Source organism: Schistocerca americana, chromosome 6, assembly GCF_021461395.2.
Source record: "Schistocerca americana isolate TAMUIC-IGC-003095 chromosome 6, iqSchAmer2.1, whole genome shotgun sequence".
Classification (NCBI taxonomy): Eukaryota; Metazoa; Arthropoda; class Insecta; order Orthoptera; family Acrididae; genus Schistocerca; species Schistocerca americana.
In genome coordinates this window covers 424,139,632-424,157,374 of record NC_060124.1, presented here as the reverse complement: position 1 = coordinate 424,157,374, position 17,743 = coordinate 424,139,632, and the positions used below count along the sequence as shown (strand labels likewise).

Here is a 17,743-nt window from a genome sequence, read left to right as displayed (position 1 = left end):
AAAGGTACAGGATTTGACTTGAGAGAAGACATCATACCTAATGAGATAGCCCAGTTTATTATTATTCCAAAAGACACATTCCACAGATGTTTCCAATAATGGTGGCAGTGGTGGGAGAGGTGTGCACATCACCAAAGAGAGTACTTTGAGGGCAAAAAAAGGGTTATGCAGTGGGAGAAGTGTGTGCATCACCAAAGGGAGTACTTTGAGGGGAATTAGGGTTATGTAGTTCCTCATCAATAAATTTATTTCTGCCAACCAAAGGTTCGATACTTTTTGGACTCTCATTGTACATACTGTTCTCCACATTTATGTGAGCCTATGGGCACTTCTGTTTCACCTATGTTATGACTTTTGTTGTTAGCTTGTGTTTCATATCTGCAGACCATGGCTATCTGAAATTCCTAAATCCATGCACTTATTATTAACTGATTCACTAGTAACATGCATAATGAGCTGCTTGATATTTAGTATAATTTTATAGTGTATGCTTGTGTTTTACATGTTTCTATGCTGTACTTGAGTGGTTTTTATTTATTTTTTAATAACTTCCCAAGAATTAATCTTCTCAAGTTTTAACCATAGGTAATGTATGTAATAACATATATTGATTACCTTTTGAGTTGTGATCCTTCTTTCTTGTTACATTGGTGACTTTTGAAAGTGAGAGCTGAACTCTCAAAACTATTCAAATCCTTAATAAATGGTGGCCCTTTGGAGATAATTTATACGAAGTTTCAAAATTTAATCAGCCAGGTGATGCATCCCCAATTTCATCATCATAAAGAACAAGGTGCTCCAATGAAATTCATGTTTACTTCACTGAATAGATAAGTTTGTTACGCAGTCTTCTCGTGCAGAAATTAGTTGTAAACATATTACAAATTACTAAATGAAAAGTAATGTAAACTTAACATGAGAATAAATAGTAAAATGATGGAGATAATACATTTAAAACATGTAATTCAGCTTGATATTTATATGCCAATGCAAAAGTTACTTATAGAAGGAGGCATGGAATGTTGTTGAAAACCTTGATTAATAATGCAACATGCCAATGATCTTGAAAAGTCTGTGGTGTCTTCAATTTACTTCTGCCTGTTGCGACACACTTTTCCTCACAGAACAATAAAGAGGGATATGTAATGAAAGTTTATTTTTCAGTTTGCACTTATAAAGAACTTTGTACTAACTTCTGTGGCAGTATATCACTCACTATGAATCATCATCAAGCACTAATAAGCATTCACAGTATCTCTGTGTCAATAACCATTAGATCACACGCCTCAGAAAACACTGAATTTCAGTGAAACGTATCTCCTACATCGCACATTTCACCAAGAAGTTCATAATTAAGTTACACATGTACTATAACAATAAAAGTTCACATCTTATTTCATATACAACAGTTTTCATAAAATTTTCCAGATAGCTGCATCTATAAATTTCATACAACAAACTATCATGAGATCACTAAAGGTACACTTCACAGCCTCAGTTTCAGTTTACTGGAATTTTACTGGGGATCCCAAATACTTTTCATTGCTCCATCACTTAATTCTTCCACAGGAAGTACTTTCAATGTTTTCAGTGTTTCGAGATAAAACGTCAGTTCAGAAGTCACAATTCTGTAAGGAAGCAAAGAATAATATTTATAATTCAATATATAAACTAGCTGTACTGAGTTTCAACACTTTGAAGTTAAGTTAAAAATAAGTCAGTTTAAAAGCTTTGAACATTTCCAAACATTAGTGAAAACAATATATTGCCAAGAAGAGCATTTAAGTAGCAAAATAAATCAACACTCTACATGGGAATATTTAAAGAAATAAGACAGATTACATTTTAAATTCTACTTTTTATATTCTGTCTGCAGCATCACTGTTTTCTGATTACCTGCTACAATGGTTGTAATAGAACGTAAAGCTCCTGAAACTAAGCCTACACATAATTCTCTGAAGACAAAGAATACTAATATAGATAAATTTTAAACTAATGGCATCATCTAATAACTTGTTTGATATTAGTACACTATTAAAAACATTGTGTTGGAACAAAAATTTATCTATAATTTACGAATCTGCAAATTCTTAATTTATTATATTTGTTCAGCAAAATGCTGAACCAAATGTAAGTAACAAGTCACACAAATCCATATGAATATTTAATTACTGAAACACATCCTTTTCTTTCTCCACACCCACCTGCCCCTGTAACCATTCACAATCCGCCAGTGTGTTTACTGTAATAATACTGTAAAAAGAAAAAGAGTTCACATGAAAGTTAGGCAATTTTCTGTTAACTACATACTGAATGTCTATGTGCCACAAGTTAATCAGCTATTTTTTCACATTTTTGTTTGCTGCTTTCATCCTGAAATTCCTCCTCTCATATAATTCTTTCTTGTGAAGATTGCGTTAATTATAATGTTACTTCATGTGAAAGTATCCTATTTTTGTCTCTAGATGACTCGTGTCTGTGAGTGGTTACATTTGAGACTTGCGAGAGGCAGCGTAAAACACACCACCTCCTACTCAATCTTCGAATGCCACTACTGCTTCCATTAATTGGTACATGGGTCATATCTATGTTCAAGATCCACATGCAAAACCTGCAGCACACATCCACCCAGCACATCATATTCCAAACTTGTCAACGGTACACCTTTCTACAGTCCTGTATGTACAACCCCAGTTGTCATTTGCACCATGATTCCCAAGAAATTTTTATTGCAGTTTTGTCTTGCTACGGTTTTACATTCAGTACTTAGTCATACCAGCCAGCTACATGTGCTGCTATACGCATACTGAATTGACAGACCGAAGTCAAAGATGTTCCATAGTCCAGCATACTCTGAACAACTGGACCTCCAACAGGGCATATGGCTTTATGCCATGTGTCTCTTTGTCCCTGTCTCAGTCTTTTTCCATTATTCCCCAGCTGCTCTGTAATACTGCTGTTCTTCCTAGCAGCCTTTACTTTCTGTTGCCTGTACAAGTCGTATATGGGATATTCCTCCTGGAAGATCCTCTGTAACCTGTATCGGCAATAACAACCAAACTTTTCCTCAAATTTTGTCACTTTCATTCAACCTGACAATCCAATTCTTCCACTCCGCCCAGATGCCACCTGAGTTGCCCTGTACACATTATACCACCAGAAACAGGACAAATTCCTCTGCAACTACTACACTGTTTTTTGTGCTAGCTTGACCAAAAAGTTGTTCATCAACAGACACGGTCTAACTGTTGCCAAGGAAAAGTTTGCTCTGGCTCTGCATTCCTATACTTTTCTTGCGCAAAACCTCTCTCTTCCAACAACCCCAGCCTCTCCCCTCAACTTAATACTTCTATGTTGTCAGAGAGTGTACTCTGATGAAGAATGCAAGTTCAAAAACTGAGTTGGTACATTCATGTGCCTATTTACAGCACAGTGACTCTAATGTATGGTAAAGCGGGGTGGCTACTCAAACTTGGTGAGAGAAAAAAAAAGGAACAACGTGACAAGGAAGAAGCTCCTGATAAATTAATTTTGTGTGTGTGTGTGTGTGTGTGTGTGTGTGTGTGTGTGTGTGTGTGTGTGTGTGTGTGTGTTGGGGGGGGGAGGGGGGCTAGCATATTACAATAACATGATCTTCCTTTCCTCTCAGGTGAGCTGTATAACACCCACAAGCACTAGTTTAGCCATAGTTTTTTAACATCAGTAATTTAGATAGAATAATAATCATATGGTTAACACACTTTGAAATATTAAAAATTCTAAAATTTGTGATTTATTACACTAAATAAAATTCAGTTTCATTATGTTGAAAACACAGAATTCCCTGAAATTTTATGAAATACCTGAAATTCTCTGAGATTTTCCTGACCATTCAATACAAAATGTAATTCCCTAAGAAATCCAGGTTTTCCAGGAGAATTGCCACCCTAGATAAGAGGTTGTTTTCAGTCACTTGATATTATTGGAAATCCTAAGCATAATCAACCCATTGATTTATTTCTAAACTTTGTGGCAAGAATTCAAAGGAGAGGCTTCATAGTGTAATATCCCAGCTCCCAAGACTGTGCTAGCATATGTTTTATTTAACATCTGTTTAGGAATCCAATCAGCTAGTGTGTTCAATGAACACACTATTGTTCTAATAATAAATTCTGAAATATGACTATGTACCACATTCCATCTGCAAGAGAGATGCCTTTACTCTTTGAACTGCAGTTGCTCCTTGGAGAGTTAAATCTAACACAAAAAGCAGATAGATGATAAACTGTTACAATATGTGATTGAGAACAGAGATGTGGAAACTATGTGAGATCACGTGCTTGGCGTGTGCAATCAGCTGATCACCTCCGAATGTGTAGGAGTCCGCACACCTGCTGCTTGGAACACTGCCTCGTACTTATTCCTTGCCGTGGTGTAGACACTTGGTGAATTCTAAGATTTAGCAATTAATTATTCTGTTGATATTGATATTAACTAGTTGTTCTACTACTATTGAAAGAAATACATGTTCATATTCTCTTTCCCATTCGAGTTTATTACACAGAGTAGCTGAAAACACCATATGTTAACTCAAAGCAGTGAATTGTTGAATGCAATAACTGCCGAACATAGTCCACATGCTGAGCATGTCAAATAAGCTGCGGCCCCGTATCCCTACAAGATTAACAACACTGATGACCTCGAAGTGATCGTGGTCAGGAATACAGATTACAAGACAAGATATTGTGTCACACAGCAGTATGACTTCCACCATTTTAGCTACACAACTCCGCGCTCTGGTTTGAGCCAATTGTGGCAAGTTTCTATGTTCCAGAATAATGACAGATTCTGGCAAATTTGCACTAGTGGTTAGTCAGCTTGATCACAGATATGCATCGGATGTGCACGATATTATAACAGCACCACTGGAGACAGACGCCTACCTGAAACTGAAAGCTGAACTCGTATATCAAGTATCCGCCTAGCAGGAAGAGAGGATAGTACAAGTGCCCACTCAGGACAATTTAGGTGACATAAAGCCTTCACAATACCTCCGCCACCTACGATGCAAGGTCGATGCACACACCATCCCTGAACTGCTAGTAAGCACAATATATAGCAGCAGACTGCCAGCACAAGTCAAGGCCATAACAACACTCAAACTGAAAAGCCTCCGGATGACGTGGCCAATTGGACCAACTGGATACAGGATGCCATTGTACCTACCTCTTGTTCCGAACTGACAGTAAAGTGCAGCAGTACACTGATGGACCTCAAATCAGACTGCGAGTGGACAAAAAAATCGCGCACTGGAACAACAACTGAATGATGGCCTGTTTAACAAAGTTGACACCCTAAGCAATCAATTGAATGAACTTCTCACTGACCTCCACATTAAAGGTAGATATCAATGGAGATCGTGGAATCTTCCTGCATCGAACACTCCTTGTTGTGACTACTCATAAGCAGTTAACATATGCTGTTACCATCAGCAGTTCGCCGACCAAGTGCGCAAGTGTAATCTGCTGTGAGAATACATCAACCTTAAGTGCCAGGCAGAAAACGATGCATCTAATTGTTTATCTGCACACCTGTTTATGACCAACTACAAGAAGAGGTGCAAATTCTTGGTCCACACAGGATTGGAACTGAGTATTTTGCAAAGAGACAAACTGTGTAAGTGCCACCCGGCCACAAACTTCAGATTATCGGCGGCTAACAACTCCGCCATCCAGACGTACGGCATGGAACATCATGGGGTATATATGTGGGATTGTGACATGGAATTTTGTCATCATGGACGTGGCAGAGCTGATAATCGGGGTGGATCTCCTAGCACACTACCGCCTGCTCCAAGACACTGCCAACAACCACTTGCTGGACACTGTCACCAGATGGTCTACGGCTCGATTCCGACACCATGCGGTCGGCAGCGACACCACGGTCATCCAGGTTGCAGAGGAAGAGTACACAAAACTACTTGACCAGTTCCCATTCCCAGGATCCCACAACAGGTATGCCATAATACTGTCCATTATATCAATGCCATGGCAAGTTCCCCGGGGTCATGTAGACCCAAACAGCTGGCCCCAGGCAAATACACCACTGCAAAAGTGGAATTTGATGCCACACTAGCTGAAGGAATCATTCGTCAGTCCATCGGAGCACACTAGTCACCCCTCCACCTAGTATCCATGATGAACAGTGTGTGGCGCCCATGCTGTGATTACCGTGCGTTAAATGCAACAACCATCCTTGGTCATTACCCTGTGCCACATTTGAAAGATTACAACCACACCTTATTAAGCAGAAAACAAGTGTTCAGCGTATTTGATTACATCAAGGCTCTCCTCAGTGCTATGAGCTTTACCAAATTGTTGTGTGTACTTGGATGATATCCTTGTCTTTTCAGAAACACCGGAGCAGCACGAGCTTCATCTCAAGCAAGTCTTTGAGCACCTGGTCACACAAAGTACTGGCCTGAATGTTTCTAAGGTGTGTTCGCCCAACCAGAAATAACTTCCTTGGGCCATCAAATTTCGTCAGAGGGATCATGCCCCTTACTAGAGACAGTCGAGACCATATTAAATATTTCACATCCCATAACAGCAAACTATGCAGATTTCTTGTCATGCTCAATGTTTACTGGTGCCACCTGTCACTGGAAACCGCACTGTCTGGTCCAAAAGCAGAAACTCGTGCAATGGACACCGCTGATTGATGCATTTGAAGCTGCCAAAAAGAGCATTGTCAACGCTGCATTCCTTGCTCATCCAGCGACAGATGCACTCCTAGCACTAGCAGTAGACGCTAGCTAGACAGCCATCGGGGCTGCACTCCAACAATGTGTAAACGAGACATGGCAATCCCTCACCTTTTTCCTCGCGCAATCTAATGCCCTTGCAACAACAATGGAGCACATACGATAGAGAATTGTCAACCATTTACACAGCGGTAGTGTATTTCCACGCACAACAAGTAGTGAAGGGGTTTACAATATACACGGGCCATAAACCCCTCACATACACTTTCCACCAAAGCGATTTCAGCAGATATTCAGCGTGTCTCACATCTGAACAACATTGTAGCTGACTGCTTCTCATTGAGTTGGAGCCGTCACCAAAACTGTTGACCTCCTATGTTTGTCCAATATGCAACAATGTGATCATGAGCTCTGCGACCCACTCAAAGATACTGAGGCACACCTTCAACTCAAATACGTAAACATGTCAGAAACAAATGTGCAATTATACTGTGACATCACCACTGGAATGTCCGCCCCTGGCAGCTGAGTGGTCAGCACAACAAACTGTCAATCTTAAGGGCCTGGGTTCGATTCCTGGCTGGGTCGGAGATTTTCTCCGATCAGGGGCTGGATAATGTGTTGTCCTAATCGTCATCATTTCATCCCCATCGACGCGCAAGTCACCGAAGTGGCGTCAAATCAAAAGACTTGCACCAGGCGAGTGGTCTACCTGACGGGAGGCCCTCGTCACACACACCACTGGAAAGACTCACCCATATGTGCTAGCAGAGCTCCGCAAGCGCATTTTTCATGGTCTTCATGACCTGTGTCACCCAGGAATCACGTCAACCGCTAAACTTGTCTCCGGCTGCTACACATGGCCTGGACTACAGATGGATTGCCGGAAGTGGGCTCGTTCATGTCTAGGCTCCCAACATAGTACAGTTTAGTGCCATGTCCATGTGCCCATCAGAAACTTTCCACAGACAACTGAGAAATTTGCCCGTGTTCACACTGACGTCATGGGATCCTTGCTACCGTCAGATGATCAATACTATTTGCTAACAATCAGAGACAAATTTACGTGTTGGCCAGAATTGATCCCAGTGAACAACACCTCCACAGATATTCTGACAGTGGTGTTCATGTCTCAGAGGGCTGTGTGTTAACAGTTGTCCACTACACATTACTAACGACTGAGGATGCCAGTTCAAGTTGGAGCTATTTGCACATCTCAGCAAGTTTTGTGGCGCAAGCCACCATTTTACCAAAAGCTACCAAGCAGCCAATAACAGTATGGTGGAAGAATGGCACAGACCTCTTTAAGATGGTGCTCATGTGTTATGACTCCAAGTGAGCTGCAGGCTGACCATTTGTCCTACTTGCCCTGCACACAGTGAATAAGCCAGATCTTGATGCGGCACTGGCAGAAATGGTCTATGGCAAGACACCGAGGCTGCCAGGGGAACTTATCGATATACACGCCTCAACAGGGAAGTTCCACATTTGCTAGATTTCATGGCAGAGCTGAGGCAGCAGTTCTAGCAAATCCAGCCCAGGCCAGCATCATGAAACAGCTCACAACCAATACTTGTGCACAAGGAGTTGCCCAACAGTATTCATGTCATGCTCTGTAGAGATGGCGTCAGACCAGCACATATGCCTCCTCATATCAGCCCCCATCATGTTCAGACCTGTCATGACAAGATGTTGACTATTTTGATCACTGGCAAACAGCACCCTGTTTCCTTTGATGGTGTAAAGCCTGAATTTGTTTCAGAAGACTCAATCACTACTCCTCAGACATATCACCCGCCTCCACTGTGGTCTAAAAATGATCACCCACCTCCCATCTCTCTCTGCAGTGCCACAGTCACTACGCCAAGCACACTCTGGTCATCCAATACATTTTCCTTTAAGATTCTGAGACGACGCTGAGCCTGTTGCATGTTGACAACACTCCGCTTCTCTGCGGTGGGCTGGTGTGCCAACTACATGAAATTATGCGCTTGGTATTCACAATCAGCTGATTGCCACCGAATTCACGGAGTTCGTGTGCCTGCTGCTTGGGGCACTGCCACGTGCTTATTTCTTGCATCAGTGCAGACGCTCACTGAATTCTGTGATTTAGCAATTACTTATTATGGTGCTGACTAGTACTTAGTTATTCCATTATTGCTGAAGGGAAAAGATGTCCATATCCTCTCTCCTATTCGAATTTATTACACAGGGTAGCTGAAAGCGATGTATGTTAACTCGGAGCACCAAATTGTTGAATGCAACAACTGCCGTCCGTAGTCCACACGCAGTGCATGTCAAATAAACCACGACCTCGTATCCTCACAAAATTAGCAGCAGATGTGTACAAAGCTTGAACAGAATTTTAACTCATTGTTGCCTGCCATTAACAACAATTTTATTTTTACTTTGCTACTGTGACAAATGTGTTAAAAGTACTGAAGAGAAGAGACTGTAAATTTCCTCAAGGATGTAATACAGTGCTGAAAAGGTATTTAAACAAGATTCATTTCATAAACTGTTCATTTCTGAGTGTGAACATACGTGCAAGGCTTCTGTATGACATTCGAACATTTGGTTCGTGATGTTTGCTAACGAATCTGCGTCACTGCTTAGGGTGTATTGGAAGATGTTTTTACCGGTAACTGAAGTAATCTGGTGTCTGTCTATGCATCATCAAACCAAGTGATAAATGAATTGCACTGGATCAGTTTCTGAAGCTTTTATACAAAGTCCCACATATTATCAGCAACTTACAGCCAAGTGACGGGTATCTCCAGCTGCTGCTGCTGCTACTACTACTACACAATGAATTGTCGAGCACCATTAAGTACTGTCTTTCAATTCTTGACAGGGACTACTGAATTTTCAGTGACATACAGGAAGAAACTGATAATTGGAAACCAAACCAGGGTTTTATTTAAAGTATTTTTATTTTTTATAGCGGAACGCATAAAAATTACTATGAAAATATGGAAACTTGTGGAAACTCTGATTACACCAGCCGATGACAGCAGATATTGAGAGTGTAGAACACCTGATGTAGTCAGTCAATAGCAACATTACTATTAAGTAGCACGAACAAACACATAGGAAAAGTTAAGATTTTAATTAAAATAGAGGTTATAGCTACAAGAAAAGCTAAGCTTTCCAAATAATATTGATTCTTTTTTGCATAAGTTACACTTTAAGATAAATCACAGAAATGTGCCAGTAAAATTTTAAATAATTTCCAGTCTTTTGGGCACAAAATTCCTCTAAGTGGCTAGTCCTCAAAGTGTTACATTTTAAATGATAGTCAAATGCTCTGTGGTTTAAGAAATTCCTAGTCCATCTCACATGTAACATAATTCATCTTGCTTAAAATGAAATTTAGTTTGAAAGTTTTTCAAACCACCATTCACCATATTTTCCTGCTACCTGTTAGAAATAGGTTCGTTTCAGCAGTTGTCAGAGGAAGGAGTTACTGCGCGTGTGCAGCCCCTACAGTGATGTAGGAAGCCCTTAAGTTCTTACGTACATAGCATTAAGAGCGCTTACACTATGTCAAAAAAGGACATCAGACTATACTCCAAGAACACCACAATTTTGTAAACCATACTACAATGCACAATTCAGCTTAAAGTGCACTTTTTTATGTCCACATTCACAATGAAGAGGCCCCAACCCGGTATTAAGCTTTTCAGTGTGGTTTTCTGGATGCAAATTTTCTTAGTGTACCCCTACTCTATCATCTCATGTTTGGCTTTTTATTACGGCATAATGCCATACATGCCAGAAGATGTAAATGCGCACTTGAAATTCAGTGAACAGTTGAAACCAGGCAATAGTGTGGAATGAAAACTTCATTTCAAATACATTGACTGCCTCTGCAGAAAACATTAATAAAAACCAAATTTCTTTAGCAAACCAACATAGATAGCTTTATTGTTATGGAAGGAAATTTAATGCTTGACTGCCAACAGTGTGGAAATAACATAAAATCAGAGACAGGAAAATAACTAAACATAATGACAGGTCACATTGAAACAACCCCCCTCCCCATTACAACTCTGACTGCTTTGCGCATGCGCAAATCTAACTGCTCTGGGTAGCATCTGGCTACTTGTTGCTTCTGCTGACACACAAGTAGCCAGAAGAAGGAGAAGATACTGCTCATACGTGACTTACTGCACAAGTGCAAGACCCTGCTGGCAACTGCTCGAAGGAACCTAATATAACCAGTTGTGACGTCACGCTCATCAAAAGCACTTTGTTATGAAGTATTGCATAATCTTCGCCCTAAAGCCTTTGACACATTTTATTGTTGGCAGATACTTGTGCATGCACTGTGTTTTGGTGTTGTAAATGGCGCATTTCCTTTACAACTTACATTTTATTTGGTTTTTTCCTCTCATTTATGTTTTATTGCTGCAGCATTATTCTACAGTAGCGGGACACAGTAAAATTCTTTGTTACAGTATTAGTTCTTAGCAGTCGAAATTACAAAAATTTAACTGAAAACTAAAGACAATGAAAAATTCCTGGAATCCTAAAAAATCCTGGGTTTTTCCCAGTTTTCTCCTGGATGAAAAAATTCCCACGTTCTTCCCGGGTTTCCCAGCTGTCCCAGGGCGTATACACTGTGTGTTAGCTGAAAGGTTGAAACCAATCAAAATATGCAGCTTCATGGCAGGTGAATATGGTGAAAGTGGTCTGAGTCAAAACAAAAGTGTACGAGAGCGCAGGTAAGTTCAGACAGGTGTAACAAGCACTGAAGATTTTCCATGCTAAGAACATTATTTCTGTGCAGTCACGGAGAACAACAATGTGAGAGATGAAAATTGATATCAGAAAACATGCATATTACGATGAATGATATTGTAGCAACAATGAATGTTAATGTTGGCTCAGACAATCATATTGTTCATGACATACTGATATTCAAGAAAGTAGGTGAGTTCCAAAACATTTGACATAAGAAATGAAAGAAAGGGTGCACTCATGTGTGCAGGAACCAGTGAAAGATGCTTTTAGTCACTCATAGTTCACTGATTATGTCCTGTTTCTTATTGAACGACACCTTCATAAAGTAGAGAGAGCATGCTTCTCCAAAAATGAAATGTGTGTTTAGGTTAAATATTCTTATTGTTACATACTCTTCTGTGCTATGATATTAAATATTCTTTTTGTTACATATTCTTCTGTGCTATGATACAACAGAATACGTCTTAACATACCCATGTTGAGGACCACCATTGTTGACAACGTTCAGTTTCATTAATTGTTCTCTCAGACGTGACTTGAAGAGAGAGTTAACAGTGCGGTATATATACTGAACCTGAGCTTCTGGCAGCACTGTTGCTACAGCTTCATGGAGTTTTGTTAGGTGCCTGTCATGAAAAGGCAGAAACAGAAGATGTAATGCTTTTCAACATACAAGTATTAACACTAAGAAACAAATATTAAAAAAAAAAAAAAAAAAAGATTTTTAAAAAGTTGTATGTAATGTAGAAAGAAGAAAATGACCATGCGTAGCTAACATATTGAAAATATCGAGAGGTAACTTGAATTGAATTGTGAATTGTGTTTTATCCATCTCATGACGTACATTTGCTATCCATTTGGTATGCGTACAGGAGACATGTCAAAAATTTATAAAACAATTACAATGATTTTTACACTAATAAATAATAACACTATAATAAATAACAACACTATAAGGATAACACATTGTACCCAGCTCAAATTTCCAGTTTGTCAAGTATGAATTCCTCCACTGAATAACAACACTTCAGTGTCAGTACCTCATATAGCTTTCTTTTAAGTGAACCTAAATTCATCTGCATCAACTTGTTCCCTTTTAATTTATTACAAATTTTCATTCCCATGTATTGAGGCCCCTGGGCTTACAGTCTGAGGCGGTGGGTGGGGAGCATAAAATTTTCTTTGTTTCTGGTATCATGTGAATGGACTAAATGGTTTCCCTCAAATAATTGATGTCTTGTGTAAAAAATATAATAATCTCATATATGTGTAAGGATGGAAGAGTTAATATTTTAAGTTTTCTAAATAATGGTAGACATGGTTCTTTGTAATTTGCAGTGCACATATTTTGTATGATTTTTTTCTGTTTTTTTTTTTTTTTTTTTTTAAGTATCCGCACTATGTTTGTTGAGTTACCCCAAAAAACAATACCATACCTAATAATGGATTTGAAGTAGCTTGTATATGCTACTTTTCGTGTGTCCATGTCAGTTGCAGTTGACAATATTTGCATTGAAAATGCAAAGCTGCTCAGTTTGTTTGCCAGGTATTCAATGTGTGCCTGCCAGCTCAAATTTTTATCTACTTTTAAACCTAAGAATTTGACTGAGTCAACTTCTTCTATACCTTGATGAGCAATAGACCTTGGGCAGGTACTAAATTTAAGTGCTATAAAATCTGTTATAAAAACATGCAAATATATCAGTTTCAGTCCATCCAAAAATAAACTTCCTTATTCCACAATCAAAAATAGTTATGGTAGATGAGGGCTGTTTCAATCATAAATGAGTGTCAGTAATAACACCATTAATAAAAATAACAACTATCTTTAGCAAGTTCTTTATTTAAACTGGTATTCAAGAAGCCAAGGCAACAGAAAAACAATGACAGAATGTTTCTGTTCCAATTTCATTTCAAGTGAGGCAGGATGGATGATTAGAGTGTAATGTCCAATTGATGATGAAGTCACAAGTGGAGTACAATGGCAGCTCAGACAAGGACAGAGGAGAAAATCAGCTATGGCCTCTTCTAGGGAACCATACCACCATTTGCCTTATTTGATTTGGGGGAACCTACGGGAAAAATAAATTGGGAATGCTGCATAGTCTTGTCACTATTTATTGCATGAAAGGATTTACCATATCACATAATGAGGATATGAGACATTAAAAAATATTAATGGTATCAATAAATTAAAAGTCTGTATGTACAATGAGAGGCAAAAAGATTGCCCAGCCCAAATAATTTAGGGTCCAAGAACAGAGAATTGTGTAAGCCCAAGTTCAGAAGTGCCAGTGTCCACAATTCTGAAAGTCTGTGGAGCTTCACCTTAATGTTTACATTGTCAAATAGAAGCAATATAATAGCTAGGATACAGTATAAGTCGAGATTCATTGCAATTTAACTTATCATATCATTTCTTTTGAAAATCATTATTCACGCATGTAGAAACGGTTGAAATATAAGAACTCAACGTCAGTAGAATTACTCTAACGATGAGCGTTTCACATCTGTTTCAACTGCTGAGTAGATAAGCTGTGGTTTATAAACACAACAGACAAGCATTCGAATCAAACTGGAGTCAAATCTCATTTTTTTTAAAAAATGATCTGTGTAGGTAATATTTTAAACCTCAATTTGTTACAAATTGTGCAGTTGTAGGCTTTTCCAGGTCCCATATTCTTTCAAAAGATTTCTTTTTTATGATAGTCTTATCTTTAAACAAACAGCCAAGTTGGCTGTAGTAAAAATATTGAAAATGGATGTATTTATTTGCAATTACTTTGACCGCTACCTGGTGTGTGTATAATTTTCAGCTAAGAAGATCGTTGTCAGCTAAGAAGATCGTTGTCAGCTAACTGGCAATTTTTGTTAAGTCCTTAAGTGCGGTTTACATGAATGAGTGGCTGTGCCCTACAGTATATGTTGTTTCAATTTAGTATTCATTCTTCCATTATGGTAGCTCCTTGGTAGTGTCAGCTTACTGAACTGGTAGCTCTAGTATGTGTCAGATCGAATATCAACACAGCCTTTTTTTTTATCATGTCACAAATGTTTTGTGCTTTATTTAATTTTTGTTACTAAATTATATTTTCTGTTTTTCAGTATGCTGTTCAGCAAATAACCAATTATTGTTTGTGAATTTGGTGTCTAAACTTAATCTTCCTCAGAAGGTTATATTTATCTCACCTCCCATCACAATAAAAATAATCTTCCTTGGAGGGTGATATTCACCTGACTTCCTATAAAAATACAAATAATATAGTAGCAAGTAGATTTGTAATTTGAAATTAATATTGTTAGCCTGTTAACTATGTAGGCCTTTTAAAGAAAATAGGAATTTCATAAAATGACTAATAGGCTATGTACAGCTTGAGTATTTTGCCCATATGCCACTGGCATCAAGAACAGCTTGGATCCTTCAAGGCATAGAATTGACAAGTCTACGGAAAAAGTCCTCACCGATGTTAACTCTCCCCCATGAAGAATGAACCACATGCCAGAGCATTCACAGTTCCCAGAGGAGGGTCTTGCCAATTGTCTGGCAGAATCTTCTTAAGCTGAGTGTACGTGCTCTATGGGTTTGAGATCAGATGACTCTGGAGGCCACAGAGAGAACTGAATAATATTCTCCCTACTTTGAAACCAGTTCTGAATCCTAGTGCTAGTGTGTGATGGATGATTATCGTATTAGTAATCAAACAATGGAAAATCCTGGAAGGACTGTACCAATATTATAAAAGGATACTTGCTACTCAACATATAGCGGAGGTGCTGTGCCACAGATAGGCACAACAAAAAGACTGTCGCAATATAAGCTTTTGGCCAACAAGACCTTTGTCAAAAGTAGATCTCTTGTTTTCAAAGAAAGCAATCACTTGCTCACAAACATTTACATCAGCCATTTTGAAGCAGACCTAGACATATGCCAATCAGTTGATATGTTTCTCTTAGCTGTGAACTACAGAGACACAAGGTGGCACTCTAAGCAATTACAAATAAATACATCCATTTTAAATATTTTTACCATGATAATTTGTAGTGAATTTTAAAATATTACCCACAAAGGTCTAAATAAAAAAAATTATAGTAATTTTTGAGAACATTTTTTGTGAAGAACAGTGGTTTTTCTCAGTACTTTAAAATGAACATAAACAATCTCAACCACATTGATTCCCGTTAGATTTGAACACTCATCCTTTATGTTCATAAAACGTCACCTACCCACTCATCCACTGAAACAGATGTGAAATGCTCACTGTTGTAGTAATTCTACCGTCGTGGAGTTCTCATATTTCAATTGTTTCTACGTGCTTAAATAATGATTTTCAAAAGAAATGATATGATGAGTTAAACTGCAATGAATGTTGACATATGGTGTATCTTAACTATTATATTGCTTCTATTTGATGATATAAGCACTAAGCTTACGCTCCACAGACCACTAGAGTTGCGAACACTGGCACTTTTGAACTTGGGCAGGCACAATGCTCTGTTCTTGGACTCCAAATCATTTTAGCCTGGCATTCTTTTTGGCTTTCATTGTACATGAAACATTCTGCATTTTCCATTTCCTATGGAACAAAATATAACTTAATTAGTTATCTTCAGAAGGCAAAATGTGTAATACTGCTAAAAGACACGAAGTAAAGCTGACCAGCGTCCTATCTTTCGCAAGTATTAATTACTTCTTCAGAGAGGATACAGGGATAAGTAGCAAAAGATTATAAAGGAATGGCAGGTCACTCTGACTCTGCATCTGTAATAAGGACAAGGGTAGACAAAGGTCTACTTTTAATTTATTAGTTTTCTAATATAATATCCCTTTAATGCATGCAACGTGGTTACAGGTACAAAAAGGTAAATATGGAAATGATGTAAGTATCTACCTTGATATATTTCTGAAGGGCTGAGATGGAACAGGAGGTCTCACCTCCCACTGGCCTAACTGTGCAGTTATTAGATTCCCAACAATTGAGAGAACCTTTTCCTCAATCTCCTGAACATGGCTCAGTACATCTTTCTCCACTGTGTCGAGAACTCCCACACCAGTAGCGGCTCCACGGAATGGCATGACATGTTGCGTCAGCTGCTGCTGCTGCTGCTGCTGCTGTTGTTGCTGCTGCTGCTGCAGCAAATCTGTACCAAAGAAAATGTACAATAATAAAGTTACGTCTATTAACATATTATTAATAAAGTCTTTCCTGCAATAAGCATCTGTGAGTTCTCCAGTTTGGAGAAATAGGTGTGTTAAGGCACGGTTACACTGACAGTAAGTTTGAAACATTCTGCAACTATACTGTTTGCAGCTATTAGAGTACTATCGATGTTTGTAACATGTTGCAAACATAAAAACAGTGTTCGATGTCTTTATTGATCAAAGGAACACTGCTTCTGGCCTGGTACAACTAAATGTTTCTATGTGGTGCTAGTGTTTGTTTATGTTCTCACAAACTTCACAAACCGCAGGAACTATTTGAGCTATAAGTGTTGACTATCTTGGTCTCAGAAGTGTGGGACAGTGACTGGTTGATGAAATGTAATAATACTGTAGCAACAAGCATTATGACATGCTCATGAAGTTCAGATTTCTAAACCACATACGAATAATGGTACTTTGTCTTATACATGTTCGAGTGGTACTTGCTGTTATTCATGTGACAGACCTGTAGATGATGACCTCAAAACAGTAATAAAATAACATCATATCACTGTAATAAAATAATATCATAACAACAGCTGTTGGTACTGTATTATAAATTCTATTTGATATATCGCTGGCTTTGAAATTTGGAATAAATTTGCAATACTTTGATAGGAATCTCCTGTTACCGAAAACAGAAGTGTGAGAGCAGGTCTTCCTTTCACGGGAACTGCTTTACTAAAATTTGTCTCCCTTTGAAACAACTGGCTCTATAGTATTCATTAGAATTTCTAAATCAGACAGCCACGTCCTAGTGAAGTCAAGAAGACAAGAACCGTCTTCCAAATTCAACTCACACATAACGTCATTTCCGTCACATCTTCTATAGTACCAGTAAACACTCAACTCTTTAAAGAATCAAACTCCAATGCATAAAACAGCTTCAATCACCTGATTATCTTACAAATGAGTCAATATGTTAAATATTTGAAAATTAGCATGTAAGAGAAAAAGTTTAGAAAAGATTTGAAATTACGTATAAGGTTCGTTGAAAGTCACTAAGTGCTCTCATTCACGCAATGATGACTACATCTTTCCCTTTGTTTACTTAT

The 17,743-nt window shown here is 38.5% G+C and overlaps 1 protein-coding gene across 1 annotated transcript in view; it reads right to left on the bottom strand.

Annotated features, from left to right (window-relative positions):
- Positions 1-630: 630 nt before the first annotated feature.
- LOC124619391 (vacuolar protein sorting-associated protein 54) overlaps positions 631-17,743 on the bottom strand; it is a 154,927-nt gene continuing 137,814 nt past the window's right edge. The window contains exons 17-19 of the mRNA XM_047145738.1: positions 16,378-16,627; positions 11,962-12,114; positions 631-1,628 (exon numbers count right to left, since the gene is read on the bottom strand). Of these exons, the coding sequence (XP_047001694.1) occupies positions 1,517-1,628; positions 11,962-12,114; positions 16,378-16,627 (515 nt within the window). The 3' untranslated portion in view covers positions 631-1,516. The remainder of the gene's footprint in view (positions 1,629-11,961; positions 12,115-16,377; positions 16,628-17,743) is intronic.